At 44.0% G+C, this 15,252-nt stretch overlaps 1 protein-coding gene across 2 annotated transcripts in view; it reads right to left on the minus strand.

Moving 5' to 3' along the window:
* Nucleotides 1-8,246: 8,246 nt before the first annotated feature.
* Nucleotides 8,247-15,252, minus strand: part of NEK7 (NIMA related kinase 7) — a 138,248-nt gene continuing 131,242 nt past the window's right edge. For both annotated transcript variants that reach the window (XM_070384681.1, XM_070384680.1), the window contains one exon: nt 8,247-11,140. In XM_070384681.1, the coding sequence (XP_070240782.1) occupies nt 11,030-11,140 (111 nt within the window). In that variant the 3' untranslated portion in view covers nt 8,247-11,029. The remainder of the gene's footprint in view (nt 11,141-15,252) is intronic.

A 15,252-nucleotide genomic window follows, 5' to 3' on the forward strand; every position in this document is an offset into this window, starting at 1 on the left:
ACTGTGTTAATGATTTTGGCATCTACATTCATCAGTGATATGGGTCTGTAATTTTCTTCGTTTTACGTGATCCCTTTCGGTTTTGGTATCAGGGTACTTACTGGTGGCCTCACAGAATGGAAGTGCTCCTTCCTCTGCAAGTTTTTGAAAGATTTGCAGAAGGATAGGATAGGTGTTCTCTAAATATACGGTAGAAATTCCCTGTGAAGCCATCTAGTCCTGGATTTTCGTTTGTTGAAACTTTTTAAATTACTGATTCAATTCCAGAAATTGTAGTTGGCCAGTGCATATATTCCACTTCTTCCTGGTTCAGTTTTAGGAGATTGTACCATTGTAAAAATGCATTCGTTTTCTCAAGATTGTCCTCTTTATTGGCAAACAGTTGCTCGCAGTGGTCTCTCAGGCTCCTTCGTGTTTTCATGTTATCAGTTGTGTCTAATTTTAACCTTTAATTTGGGCCCTCTCCCTTTTCTCCCTGTAAGCCTGGCCAAGGATTACAAATATTGTTTATCTTTTCAAAGAACCTGGTCTTCGTTTCACTGATCTTTTCTTTGTTAAGACTCTATGTATTTCTATTCTGATCATTATGATTTCTTCCCTTCTTCTAACTTTGGGTTTTGTTTGTAAATTTTTCTTCAGTTACACTAGGTGTAAGGTTAGGTTGTTTGAGATTTTTCTCCTTGGCTTGTATCACTGAAAACTTCTCAGAACAGCTTCTGCGGGATCCCATGGGTTTGGGTCGCTGTGTCTTCGTTTTCGTTTGTCTCTAGGGATTTATTTATTGATGTAATTGACATGCAGCTCATTTGCAATGTTGTGACTTTGGCTGTGTAGCAAAGTGATTCAGGTACACGTCTGTCTATCCATTCTTCACATTTTCTTTTCCATTATGGTTTATCACAGAGCATTGAATACATTTCCCTGTGCTTTATAGCTCGACCTTCTTCTTCCCATTCTGTTAAGAGTTTGCATCTACTAACCCCAAACTCAACAAGGTTTCTTGTTTCTGGTGTCTGCCCCTCACGGGTGAGGTGGTTTCAGAGCCTGGTCCCTGGCTGTTGGGTGGGACCAGATCTTGTTGCTCTGGACTAAGGCAAAATGTCTGCCTCCAGTATGAGTCTGAGTAGATAAACCCTCCCTTATATGTCTGCCCAGCTTTTGGGACTCCAGGGGAACCACAGCTTCCCCCTGCGTCCCTAGGAGACCCTCCGACACCAGCAGATGTGTCTGGAGCAGATGCCTATGAAATCACTGCTTTGCCCTGGGTCCCAGCACCCCTTTTAAGAGTGGAGTCTGTTTCCCCTGTCCTGTGAAGCTCCTGCAGTCAAGCCAGTGGGAAGGCTTGCAGTTCCTTCATTATGTCTTTGGTTATAGAATATCTTTTTTGTTAGGTTCAGATCTTTTTAATCCATGTTTGTTCAGCAGTTAGGTGTGATCTTGGAATGAGGAAGTGAGCTCAAGGTCCTTCTATTCTGCCATCTATCCAGATTCAGTTCAGTACAGTTGCTCAGTCGTGTCTGACTCTTTGCGACCCCATGAACCACAGCACGCTAGGCCTCCCTGTCCATCACCAACTCCTGGAGTCCACCCAAACCCATGTCCATTGAGTCGGTGATGCCATCCAACCATTTCATCCTCTGTCATCCCCTTCTCCTCCTGCCCTCAATCTTTCCCAGCATCAGGGTCTTTTCAAATGAGTCAGCTCTTCACATCAGGTGGCCAAAGTATTGGAGTTTCAGCTTCAGTATCAGTCCTTCCAATGAACACCGAGGACTGATCTCCTTTAGGATGGACTGGTTGGATCTCCTTGCAGTCCAACTTTTAAAAATGATCACAATTCACACTGCCAACAAGCAGAAGGGTGCATTTTCTGCATCTTCTCTGGCACCTTATGTCATCATTTTTCATGTGTATTGACTGATCTCTTTTGCCATGGGCTATTAATTCATAGGCGGCTGCGCCCGTTGCAGCCGTCCAAGGTAAGGACAGTTGGCTGCGCTTTGCTGGAGCAGCCATGAAGAGATACCCCACACGCAAGGTGAGAGAAACCCAAGTAAGATGGTAGGTGTTGCAAGAGGGCATCAGAGGGCAGACACACTGAAACCATACTCACAGAAAACTAGTCAATCGAATCACACTAGGACCACAGCCTTGTCTAAGTCAATGAAACTAAGCATGCCCGTGGGGCAACCCAAGATGGGTGGGTCATGGTGGAGAGATCTGAGAGAATGTGGTCTGCTGGAGAAGGGAATGGCAAACCACTTCAGTATTCTTGCCTTGAGAACCCCATGAACACTATGAAAAGGCAAAATGATAGGATATTAAAAGAGAAACTCCCCAGGTCAGTAGGTGCCCAATATGCTACTGGAGATCAGTGGAGAAATAACTCCAGAAAGAATGAAGGGATGGAGCCAAAGCAAAAAGAATACCCAGCTGTGGATGTGACTGGTGACAGAAGCAAGATCCGATGCTGTAAAGAGCAATATTGCATAGGAACCTGGAATGTCAGGTCCATGAATCAAGGCAAATTGGAAGTGGTCAAACAAGAGATGGCAAGAGTGAATGTTGACATTCTAGGAATCAGCGAACTGAAATGGATTGGAATGGGTGAATTTAACTCAGATGACCATTATATCTACTACTGTGGGCAGGAATCCCTCAGAAGAAATGGAGTAGCCATCATGGTCAAAAAAAGAGTTCAAAATGCAGTACTTGGATGCAATCTCAAAAATGACAGAATGATCTCTGTTCGTTTCCAAGGCAAACCATTCAATATCACAGTAATCCAAGTCTATGCCCCAACCAGTAACGCTCAAGAAGCTGAACGGTTCTATGAAGACCTACAAGACCTTTTAGAACTAACACCCAAAAAAGATGTCCTTTTCATTATAGGGGACTGGAATGCAAAAGTAGGAAGTCAAGAAACACCTGGAATAACAGGCAAATTTGGCCTGGGAATACGGAATGAAGCAGGGCAAAGACTAGTAGAGTTTTCCCAAGAAAATGCACTGGTCATAACAAACACCTTCTTCCAACAACACAAGAGGAGACTCTATACATGGACATTACCAGGTAGTCAACACCAAAATCAGATTGATTATATTCTTTGCAGCCAAAGATGGAGAAGCTCTATACAGTCAGCAAAAACAAGACCAGGAGCTGACTGTGGCTCAGATCATGAACTCCTTATTGCCAAATTCAGACTTATTGAAGAGAGTAGGGAAAACCACTAGACCATTCAGGTATGACCTAAATCAAATCTCTTATGATTATACAGTGGAAGTGAGTAATAGATTTAAGGGACTAGATCTGATAGATAGAGTGCCTGATGAACTATGGACTGAGGTTCGTAACATTGTACAGGAGACAGGGATCAAGACCATCCCCATGGAAAAGAAATGCAAAAAAGCAAAATGGCTGTCTGGGGAGGCCTTACAAATAAGCTGTGAAAAGAAGAGAAGCGAAAAGCAAAGGAGAAAAGGAAAGATATAAGCATCTGAATGCAGAGTTCCAAAGAATAGCAAGAAGAGATAAGAAAGCCTTCTTCAGCGATCAATGCAAAGAAATAGAGGAAAACAACAGAATGGGAAAGAGTAGAGATCTCTTCAAAAAAATTAGAGACACCAAGGGAACATTTCATGGAAAGATGGGCTCGATAAAGGACAGAAATGGTATGGACCTAACAGAAGCAGAAGATATTAAGAAGAGATGGCAAGAAAACACAGAAGAACTATACAAAAAAGATCTTCATGACCCAGATAATCACGATGGTGTGATCACTGACCTAGAGCCAGACATCCTGGAATGTGAAGTCAAGTGGGCCTTAGAAAGCATCACTACGAACAAAGCTAGTGGAGGTGATGGAATTCCAGTTGAGCTATTCCAAATCCTGAAAGATGAGGCTGTGAAAGTGCTGCACTCAATATGCCAGCAAATTTGGAAAACTCAGCAGTGGCCACAGGACTGGAAAAGGTCAGTTTTCATTCCAACCCCAAAGAAAGGCAATGCCAAAGAATGTTCAAACTACCGCACAATTGCACTCATCTCACACGCTAGTAAAGTAATGCTTAAAATTCTCCAAGCCATGTTCAGCAATATGTGAACCGTGAACTTCCTGATGTTCAAGCTGGTTTTAGAAAAAGCAGAGGAACCAGAGACCAAATTGCCAACATCCGCTGGATCATGGAAAAAGCAAGAGAGTTCCAGAAAAGCCTCTATTTCTGCTTTATTGACTATGCCAAAGCCTTTGACTATGTGGATCACAATAAACTGTGGAAAATTCTGAAAGAGATGGGAATACCAGACCACCTGATCTGCCTCTTGAGAAATTTGTATGCAGGTCAGGAAGCACCAGTTAGAACTGGACATGGAACAACAGACTGGTTCCAAACAGGAAAAGGAGTATGTCAAGGCTATATATTGTCACCCTGTTTATTTAACTTATATGCAGAGTATATCATGAGAAATGCTGGACTGGAAGAAACACAAGCTGGAATCAAGACTGCCGGGAGAAATATCAATAACCTCAGATATGGAGATGACACCACCCTTATGGCAGAAAGTGAAGAGGAACTAAAAAGCCTTTTGTTGAAGGTGAAAGTGGAGAGTGAAAAAGTTGGCTTAAAGCTCAACATTCAAAAAACGAAGATCATGGCATCCGGTCCCATCACTTCATGGGAAATAGATGGGGAAACAGTGGAAACAGTGTCAGACTTTATTTTTCTGGGCTCCAAAATCACTACAGATGGTGACTGCAGCCATGAAATTAAAAGACGCTTACTCCTTGGAAGGAAAGTTAGGACCAATCTAGATAGCATATTCAAAAGCAGAGACATTACTTTGCCAACAAAGGTTCGTCTAGTCCAGGCTATGGTTTTTCCTGTGGTCATGTATGGATGTGAGAGTTGGACTGTGAAGAAGGCTGAGCGCCGAAGAATTGATGTGTTTGAACTGTGGTGTTGGAGAAGACTCTTGAGAGTCCCTTGGACTGCAAGGAGATCCAATCAGTCCATTCTGAAGGAGCTCATCCCTGGGATTTCTTTGGAAGGACTGATGCTGAAGCTGAAACTCCAGTCCTTTGGCCACCTCATGTGAAGAGTTGACTCATTGGAAAAGACTCTGATGCTGGGAGGGATTGTGGGCAGGAGGAGAAAGGGACGACAGAGGATGAGATGGCTGGATGGCATCACTGACTCGATGGACATGAGTCTGAGTGAACTCCGGGAGTTGGTGATGGACAGGGAGGCCTGGCGTGCTGCGATTCATGGGGTCGCAAAGAGTCGGACACGACTGAGTGACTGATCTGATCTGATTAATTCATAGGGCTTCCCTGCTTCCTCAGCTGGTAAAGAATCCACCTGTAATGCAGGAGACCCTGGTTTGATTCCTGGGTCAGGAAGATCCCCTGGAGAAGGGGTAGGCTACCCACCCCAGTATTCTTGGGCTTCCCTGCTGACTCAGACAGTAAAGAATCCACCTGCAATAAGGGAGACCTGGTTTCAATCCCTGGGTTGGGAAGGGCCCCTGGAGAAGGGAAAGGCTACCCACTCCAGTGTTCTGGCCTGGAGAATTCCATGGACTATACAAGTCCACAGGTCGCAAAGAGTGGGACACGACTGAGCGACTTTCACTTCACTATACACCATGGCAGGGGGGCTCTCCTGGGGGGCACAGCACCACCCTGAACAACACAGGAATATCTGTCCTCCTCGAGCTTGGGGTCCAGCAGGAGGCTGCAAGTAAACAAGTCACACAAGTAACCATTTGGCGGCAGTGGGGTCAGCACCAAAGGAGAGTGTAGGATGCCACGTGAGTATCTCCAGGTGGAAACAGGAAGTGTGGGCTTCCCCGGGGCTCAGATGATAGAACCCACCTCTAAAGCAGGAGACTCGGGTTTGATCCCTGTGTCACAAAGATTCCCTGGAGAAGGGAATGGCAACCCACTCTAGTATTCTTGTCTGGAGAATTCCATGGACAGAGGAGCCTGGTGGGCTACAGTCTGTGGGGTAGCAGAGTCAGTCACCAGACAGGACTGAGTGACTACCATGGCCGATTACTGGGTTTCCTTCTGGTAAGAGGGAAGAGCTTCTAAGCTGCACTGGCCTGAAGTTGGGGGAGAATTTGAGACCCTTGGAACACCAGTCCCATAGGCCTAGGAGAGAGAGAATTGGCAAAAGTAGGTGAAGACTGGAGCCAGAAAAGATGTATATGGCGTAACAACAGCTCCTTTTAGCAGGGATCACTAAGTACCAGGTACTGCGCTCAGCCCCTCGTTAAACGCACTGCAATTTAACTCTTGTAGAACTAGGAATTCATATCCCTACTTTATACTTGAGAAAGTAAGGATTAGAGAAATAATATATGAATAGGATTATGCTTCTGGAAAGAATAAAAAAGAAATTACTTTCTAGCCATTGTAATACTTGCAGTGAAAATAATTTACTTAAAAACCCCTGGTTACAAATGTGCACTTTCACATTCTTTTTCATTTTTCTCTTAAGGATTAAAAGTAGATTTAGACTCAGGTGAAGAGTGAGATGGGTGTGTAAGAAGACCGAAAAGAAGCTCAGATAAACCTCTCAATTAAAAATAAACTTTACAGACGTTCACATCTTTTTCTGAAAAATCATTCCAGTTTAATTCACCATTAATTGTACCAGGAATTCACATGTAATTAGAAACAGATAATGCAACAACTCTGCGGATATTTTTGAAAGTCTCACTGCGCCACATCTTTGTTGCCACATGTGGGATCTTTAGCCGTGTCATGTGGGATCGGATTCTCTGACCAGGGATCGACCCTGGGCTCCCTGCTCCGGGAGCATGGAGTCTTAACCAGTGGACCACCAGGCAAGGCCCCGTGGACTTTTCCTTACGTAACTATTGATTCGTTTTTGGCTGTGCTAGGTCAGTGCTGCTGCACAGGTTTCTCTCGTTGCAGCGAGCGGGGTTGCCCGTGAGCTTCTCCACGGTGCTTCTCTCGTTGGGGACCACAGGCTCTGGGCGCACAGACTTCAGCAGGTGCAGCACTTGGGTTCCTTAGTGGTGGTACGCGGGTTCAGCTGTCCTGAGGGGTGGAGTCTTCCCGGCCCATGTAAAGAACCTGTGTCCCCTGCATTGGCCGGCGGGTGCCTAATCCCTGGACCGCCAGGGAAGTCCACCCCGAGGGTATTTTCTGATACGGTTTTGTGATGGCAATCTTTGTCTCTATGTCATCATTTTGACTTGAAAGTTACTGTATCAGTTTGGTAAAGATAGCTATACCAACTAATGACACATTTAAACATCTATGGCTGGTACTGGCTTTTCTAGTTAACGTACTTTGAAATAAAACCTCAACTAGTCCCACACTATCTTGAACCTAAAATTTCCTGTGACTTATGATCGTGCATCGGAGAAGGCAATGGCACCCCACTCCAGTACTCTTGCCTGGAAAATCCCATGGACAGAGGAGCCTGGTAGGCTGCAGTCCAGGGGGTCGCTAAGAGTCGGACACGACTGAGCGACTTCCCTTTCACTTTTCACTTTCATGCATTGGAGAAGGAAATGGCAACCCGTTCCAGTGTTCCTGCCTGGAGAATCCCAGGAACGGGGGAGCCTGGTGGGCTGCCGTCTATGGGGTCGCACAGAGTTGGACACGACTGAAGTGACTTAGCAGCATGATCGTGCATACACATACAGCGGGCCTACAAGTTCCTCATAAAGGTCCTAGGTTATAAAGCCGGCTCTTCTTCACCCGTTTGGAATGTGATCCTGACGTGTACGGATCACTCTACCACCAGCCCAGCAGACTGTATCCCATTAAGATCTTTCAGCCTCAGAGTTTCCAGGCATGGCAGCAACTGTTACTTATTATGTGAAAAGAACATTCAAACCATCTGTACCATCAGTAGGGGTATATTACAGTGACAGGAAGATAATCTGTTGCCTCAATTTTAGACACTTTCAAGTTTTGAGAAATTTTTCTTATTCAAAGACAGCAAATGATGTATCAAAGAGAAGAGGGACCTGTGAAGCTGTGCCTTAGTTTAATGCATATTGAAAGACCTCCCTCTTAGGGTCTGTCAGCCCTCCATGGTCACCCCCCGACTGTTTCAATATTTAGCCATCTCCAAAAGGATAAAGAAGTAATTCATGGAAACGAATTAAGAACTGTTTCTGTAGGTTGACTGTCGAGAGAAATAAACAGCAGTAGAATTTAGTGGGGGTCGGGGGCAGGGAATCACAGATACGTGAAAAACTTATGGTTATTTTTAGTTTTATATTTTTATTTATATTAGGATATTATACAATTTTCAAAGCTAACAACAGAGTCTTCGTAGTATGTGTATTTGAAGCATAACAAAATAAAAGTATTTCACAAAAGTTCATATTACAGTACTATTGAAATATGAGGCATAAGATTATTCATTGGTGGGATATAAACATAATACATTCATTTTAAAGAAAAAACATTTAATATGAATAACATTTTGGTTAAAATAAATATGCAAATGTTAACAGCAACACCTGCAGTGTATACGCATACAAGCACGGTGTTTTGTAATGGAGACTATGCAGGACGGTAAGCAGTCACGGAGTGGCCGTCACAGCTCACTGAACTCACCATCAGTGCACACTGCTGAGCACTTTATGTATACAGGGATACCCTTCGTCCCCCATTCCTAGGCCTCAGCACGCGGACCAAGGTCACCCCACTGTGTGCCCTGGGGAACTGGTACCAAAGTCTGAATAAGAGTTAGAAATCAGATGTACCTTTCATTTACTGTTCCTCATTTCAAGTCAAATGTTTTATTTAATCAATACAAAATTTACTTATAAACAGAAATACAAAGAGAACATTTCATAGGTGATTATAAAACATTAAAACTTCTCATCTTCACAATTCTTTGAAATATTCAGAATTAAAATTTGTTTTGTGCACAGTGGTTTCTTCCAGAAAAATGTGAACACTGAGATTAAAAAAAAAAAAGATAAAATATCCAAGACAGAAAGTTTCCACATGTAGAAAACAATAATAGATTACCCTGATCATTAAATTCTTCCCAATTTCCTTCTAGCAGATAGGTTCACTTAAAAGTTTAAATCTCTGCTTAGAAGTCCTGTGAGGGGTCCAGCTAATGGCTTTTAGATGGATGTACTTTTAAAGATTGCAAGAAAAAGGAGCACATTTGTTCCAAGTAGAGGACATCTCATCTCCATCAGTCATATTACATTAAAATGAACAGGACACTAAGGTCAACAGAGACAATTCTCTGGAGACGCGCGTGGGGATGCCGGGGGCCCTGGGTGTCCCTGCAGCCTGGGGTGCAGAGCCGCCAGCTCTCCCCCGCCTGCACTGGGATAAATCACCCTAATTCACAACTGATACTGTAGCTGATTAAATTTAGAAAAACAAGACGTCTACACTTTGTACATTTTAAATGTTTACAAATAAAAGTATTCAAATGATTGTAAGAAAAATACTTCTATGGAAAAAACAAAACCAGCAGCTATATGGGCTGAGGGCAGGTGCTCTCTGAGCACGAGGGGTTCCCGTCGGCAGGGTTACTGGGCGGGTTCCGTGGCGGCAGGAGGTCCTTAGGTGGTGACGGCCACACGGCCGTGTGGGAGTGGATCACCGCTAACGCGCAGGCGTCCAGGGCAAACGTCTCCAGGACGGCGGGTACTGAACTCTGCCCGCTCCAGTAAACTACACCGCCTTGGGCAGCTTCGGGCACAAACACAGTACTTAGCTAGAAGCTTCTCAACAGAGATGTTTAGCTCATAAAACTTCCGGCTGCGGTAGTGGCTAGTTTTCACTTCTTTAAACATATCCTAAATCTGCAACCTTGTCGGATGAACTGAAACGGCATCAGCGTTCACAGGCGCAGGACAACACAAACCCCTCTTCCTTTCTAACAAGACAGGGCACACACACACAGGGTAGCCCAAATTTTAAAAAGTTAAAAAAATGTTTTCCTTCCAGGAAAAGTGTTGGCATACCAAATATTCTTTTAAGGCTATAATGTTGTCAGAACATCTGAAACATTAGTGGATAAAACTCATGTACAATATAAATAGGAAAGTAACTTGAATATAAAAAACTTTCAGAAGGGGACCAATCAGAATTTCAATAAACTCTATGAATAAAAACATATGCTATATACTATAGTGCACAATCATGAGTAGAGCATTTAAATTCATAAAGGAACTGAAGTATAGTACTGCAGGATTATTCAAATAATAGTCTTCAAATGTACAAAGAGCAAGAACACACAAAAAAGCCTTGGGCAGTGTGCAACTTTGAAAATTACTATCACACCAGCCAAACAAATCCTTAACCACTTTTTAAATGGATTCATTTATACCATTTTAATGCAAGGAGAATATCAAAGATACTAAAACAAAGCAAAAAACTCTTCAGTGTCTGACTCACATTTTTGTCCCCAAATCTCTTCACATTTAATAGTCGCATTTTGAATGTATAAGCTAAGGATTTTAAATTTCTCAAATAGTTCATGAACAAAAATACAGTTCATGTGTATATTTAGCTTTAAGAATTGTTATTTGAAAGTTACAATGCTAAGAACTAAAACACATACTTCAAACCTCTAAAAATAAGATAGTCACAGAAGTTTAAAACTGTGTTCATCTCAGATGTCCACGTGTGACCGGAGAGCACATAGGCGCGCGCTCAGATACCATCCTCGGGCTTCATCCCGATGGGGCCAAGCCAGATTGCCGGTGTTTGGCACTGAGAGTTTACCTGGACACGACTGATCAGCACAAAAACGAGCAATCATTCTACAAATTCTTTCGCCATTAAGAACCACTGTGTTGCGTCTGCTCTCCTAACATGCAATCTGACTACTCCAAAGTCACTGGGGTTTGCGGGAAGGTGACTTAAATTGGTACAAAATGAAGCTTAGATGAAAACTGGTTAAGGATTCAAAGCACGTTAGCTCTGAAGTAGGACTCTTTTAACACCCAGGAGGAGGAGGTGCGCTTTGCTCAAGAACACTCGAGCTGCGCACTCCGCCGGCCGCGCTCAGGCGCTGGCGGTGCAGGCGTGCATGCGCTTCGCCACGTCGTACACATAGGTGATGTCCGGCCGCTTCTCAGGGTCTGGGTTGATGCACATGTTCACCAGCTGTCGCAGCTGCGGAGAAGAAAACACAACCTGCTTCAGGAACCACTCCGGGTGGTGAGGTACAGGAACACGCTTTGCACAGCTCTGGGTTTACCAGGAATGCACGTGTGCTGCTAAATATTTGGCTGGAAATATGTGACCGCCATCAGTGACTTTAGTTAGTTGAAGGCTCTAAGAAGCATATTTACTGGTGAGTGTTCAGGTCAAGAGAAGAGTGTTCTCCACCATCTAGTGGCTTTCTGGTGACCTGATTATCTTTCAGCAAAGTCTGACTGGAGGATGGCAGTCACGGGAGACAGTAAGTTTTACACTCCATGTCTCAAGTTATTAATGACTATAGATCTCTACACATTGATCTAGAATTTACTACAACAACGTTCATTTTACGTTTAAATTTTCATAACCAGCTTGTTGTACATCGGAATTTATACAAATGTTTTTTATTATAGTAAAAGCACTCCTTCAAACTAAGAATAATAAATTATAAGCAAGGTAAGTAACAAATAGTGCTCTCTCAACTGTATGAAGTTGCACTTATGTCCTCATGTTATAGATGAGAGGACTGAGGTTTACTTATTTACGTCACAGAAAAAAGTATATTTCGTTAAGAAAATATCCTTCCATCTGACCCTAGAGCCAATGACTGAAGAATAGGGCACTTGATTCTTAATTCTAATTGCTGTGATTCATGGAACCACATGTCTTCACAATATGGTCTTTCACGACAAGCCAAATCAAGAGGAAGGACCAGACTCCTTAGCCTTCAAGTGCTATGCTGTGCTTAGTCGCTCAGTCCTGTCCAAATCTTTGCGACTCCATGGACTGTAGCCCACCAGGCTCCTCTGTCCATGGGGATTCTCTAGGCAAGAATACGGGTTGCCATGCCCTCCTCCAGGGGATCTTCCCGACCCAGGGATTGAACCCTGGTCTCCTGCATTGGCAGGTGGATTCTTTACCATCTGAGCCACCAGGGAAGCCCTAGCATTTAAGTATGTCTTTGTAAATTACTCATAACTCTGAAAACTTGCATTACTCTTTCTCGACATAGTGGCATATAGTTAAATTATCAAATTATTGTTTGACAATTTAAATTATCAAATTACAGAGTTTTCAACTTCCACCAAGATTTTTTTCATCTGGAGGAAAAAGAAACTAATGCTAAAATCTGTGGGCTGAGTGTGTTAACAGCACAGAAGCCCACCGCCAGTGAGAAGAGTCAGCTGGAAAGAAGGTATGTGTAAGGAGGCCCCCAGGGGATGGAAAGGGAGGAGCCCATGGATGCCCGCAGGCTCAAGGCACTGTCTGGAGAGGTTTGTTTCTACATCAATTCAGGACAGAGGCTGGAGCACACGACCTGTAAGGATTCTTCCAGTGCTAACCCTCAAGTGATGTGATTCTATCAGAATGAAGCTTCACAGTCAGCTTCACTTCTGGGAGTTCAAAGATGCCGATGATAACAGCAGACCTACTGGGAGGGTCCAAGGATGTCATGGTCTGTTGTCTGCAGTGGCACAGGGGAAGCATTCAACATCCTGAAGGGGTATGGCGTACACAAGCCTTTGTGTTACAGTGATCTGAATCAGAAAGAGGGTGTTGGCATTTTACCCATTAAAATAAAAACAAATACATTCAGTTGTACACACAATAGAAGACAGGAGGAAAAGTATTTATACTGAAACTTATATATAAAAAGACACTGTTTTCCAACAGGTTACCTAGCGGTCAGAAATCTTGTTCAGAGATAAAAATGATAAAAGGAGCAGAAAGGGTAACTGTCCTACACTCATTCTATGTAACCAGGATCCAAGCAGATGCAATAGCCGGTTTTTGACTGAACAAAAGTGCCACACCCTTCAGGCTGGTCAAGAAACCTTACTTTTCCTGCCTAATAATTCAGAATACGGTTCACTTTCCAAGCGACTGTAGCGGATGCTCGGCCCTCACTTGTTTCTGCCACGAGGAGAAAGCAGCCAAGATTACAGACGATCACTGTTTAGTTTCAAATCACGACCACTGGAAAGGGATGCTACTGGGTTAAGGTGTGTCTGAGTTCCACTGAAGAGATGAGTTTCTGGGTTCTGAGAGAAAACGGTGGATACTGGGGGATGAGAAGTGGTTACCCAGAGGAGAGACACTAACATCTCAGGGACTTCATGCAGGTACTTGGAGGCTGGTCTGACTTCCAGCAGATGAGCAGAGTGGTGAGACGCTTCAGCTTCGATCAAAGGTGTCAGCCTGCCTTGCTGTTTGAATCAGCAGAACAGAACCCATCACCACAGTCCTTGTCAAGGGATACACAATGGTGGAGCGAATATTCAAAGGTTTGAATATTCAAAAATGTGATTCCGAAGAGTATTGAGAGGTATGATACATAGTTCCTGTCAAACGCGCTAACAGCACGGGAATTTAGGGAAGACTCAGTAAGAAATATAGTTCATCCTTATGCTGCCGTTTAGTCAACTCAGTGGTGTCTGACTCTGTGACCCCATGGACTGTAGCCCGCCAGACTCCTCCGTCCATGGGATTTCCCAGGCAAGAATACTGGAACGGGTTGCCATTTCCTCCTCCAGGGGATCTTCCCAACCCAGGAATCAAACCTGCGTCTCTTGCACTGGCAGGCAGGTTCTTAACTGCTGAGCCACCAGGGAAGCCCCACTCATCCTAGTAACTTGGGATAAGCCAACGCCGGATATATTACTCACAGACCCTTACAGGTGATATTCCCATCATAATTCAGCAGGAGAAAACTCCATCTTCTCTGAGGGACAGAGAAGGTACACTTTCATCCTTAAAAACATGATCTGCTTCTGTTTCCCATCATAATTCAGCAGGAGAAAACTCCATCTTCTCTGAGGGACAGAGAAGGTATACTTTCGTCCTTAAAAACATGATCTGCTGTTTCCTTCGAAACCAGGCAGATGTGCTGCAGCCACTCTGCTGGCTGAGAGGGAAGGTGTGTTTACATGCCCTTCTGCCCTTGGTTCTGAACTTGACTTCTGTTTCTGTATTAATAACCACTAACCTGTGTCTTCTACTGTAAGTCAGCTTAAATCCTTTATGAAAAAAGGTGGACTGTAAGCATGTTATGGGAGATTTACCCAGACCCGTATTCTTAGTTTGAGGGACGTTTCTCTGATATTTGATAACTATTGGTTATTCTAAAGATACATTTCAGTAGACATATTAACCCAGCAGGGGCTGGGGGAAGGGGGAGCCAGTTTCAATAGTCTTTTGGCAAAGGAAATGGGGGGAAAAAAACACAACAAATAACTACTTTTATGTTTCAAACGGCCATGGGCCAAGTTTTATGCCTTTAATAATTTTGATTTTTAAAAATGCAAAATTGTCATACCAGGTAACAATTTTAAGTTCTGCAAGTAAGGTCACTTCTCACCCTTCTTTAATGTATACGAAAGGACAGTATCTCTGGGACATGGTAGAGTTACATGTGCTTCTGACATGATGGAGACAAGGATAAAACAGTCGCCCACATAGCAGAATATAGGAATGGCATTGAGAGATGGCAGTTGGGGTTAAGCAGTCATTAATTGGAGAATGAGGAAAAACTCTTCCCTTTGCTTGACAGCCCCCAGCCTTTAATTGTTAAACAGCTAAACGTGGCCGGCTGTCTCACTCAGTGCTCTGGGCGCACTTTCTGCAGTTTGGAGGCCACACTGCTGAGATGGAGGTGCTCCTAGGAATTGGCAGTTATTTCTAAGTTTCCAGGGGACAACTGGAACCCCATCTCCTGAACATGTTCAGATAAAAGGCATCTCCATGTGTCACAAGGTAACTCTGGGGCTTTGAAGTTGCTTCCGGTGCCAGAGCAGAGAGAGGACCATTTCCTGAAAGCTGTTGCTGATTTAGTTCTGCCCTTTCTCACAACTGGATCCAACTCAGAAGCTCTCTGCAGGGTGGCGTGCAGGGGGCGACATCCCAAGGTCACAGAGGCATTAAGGGGCCCGGCCGGATGGGAACCGAAGCGGCCTGGCTTCAGACACCTGACTTTTAAAACTATTGCTCTCCTACCCCAGGGAAACCCCACCTGGTCTGCAGGCTCCCGCACAGCCACCTGTGCACAAAGGTGGGTGACCTTCTAACAGGCAAAGGCAGGCAGGTAG

Source organism: Bos mutus, chromosome 16, assembly GCF_027580195.1.
Source record: "Bos mutus isolate GX-2022 chromosome 16, NWIPB_WYAK_1.1, whole genome shotgun sequence".
In the NCBI taxonomy this organism is placed as follows: Eukaryota; Metazoa; Chordata; class Mammalia; order Artiodactyla; family Bovidae; genus Bos; species Bos mutus.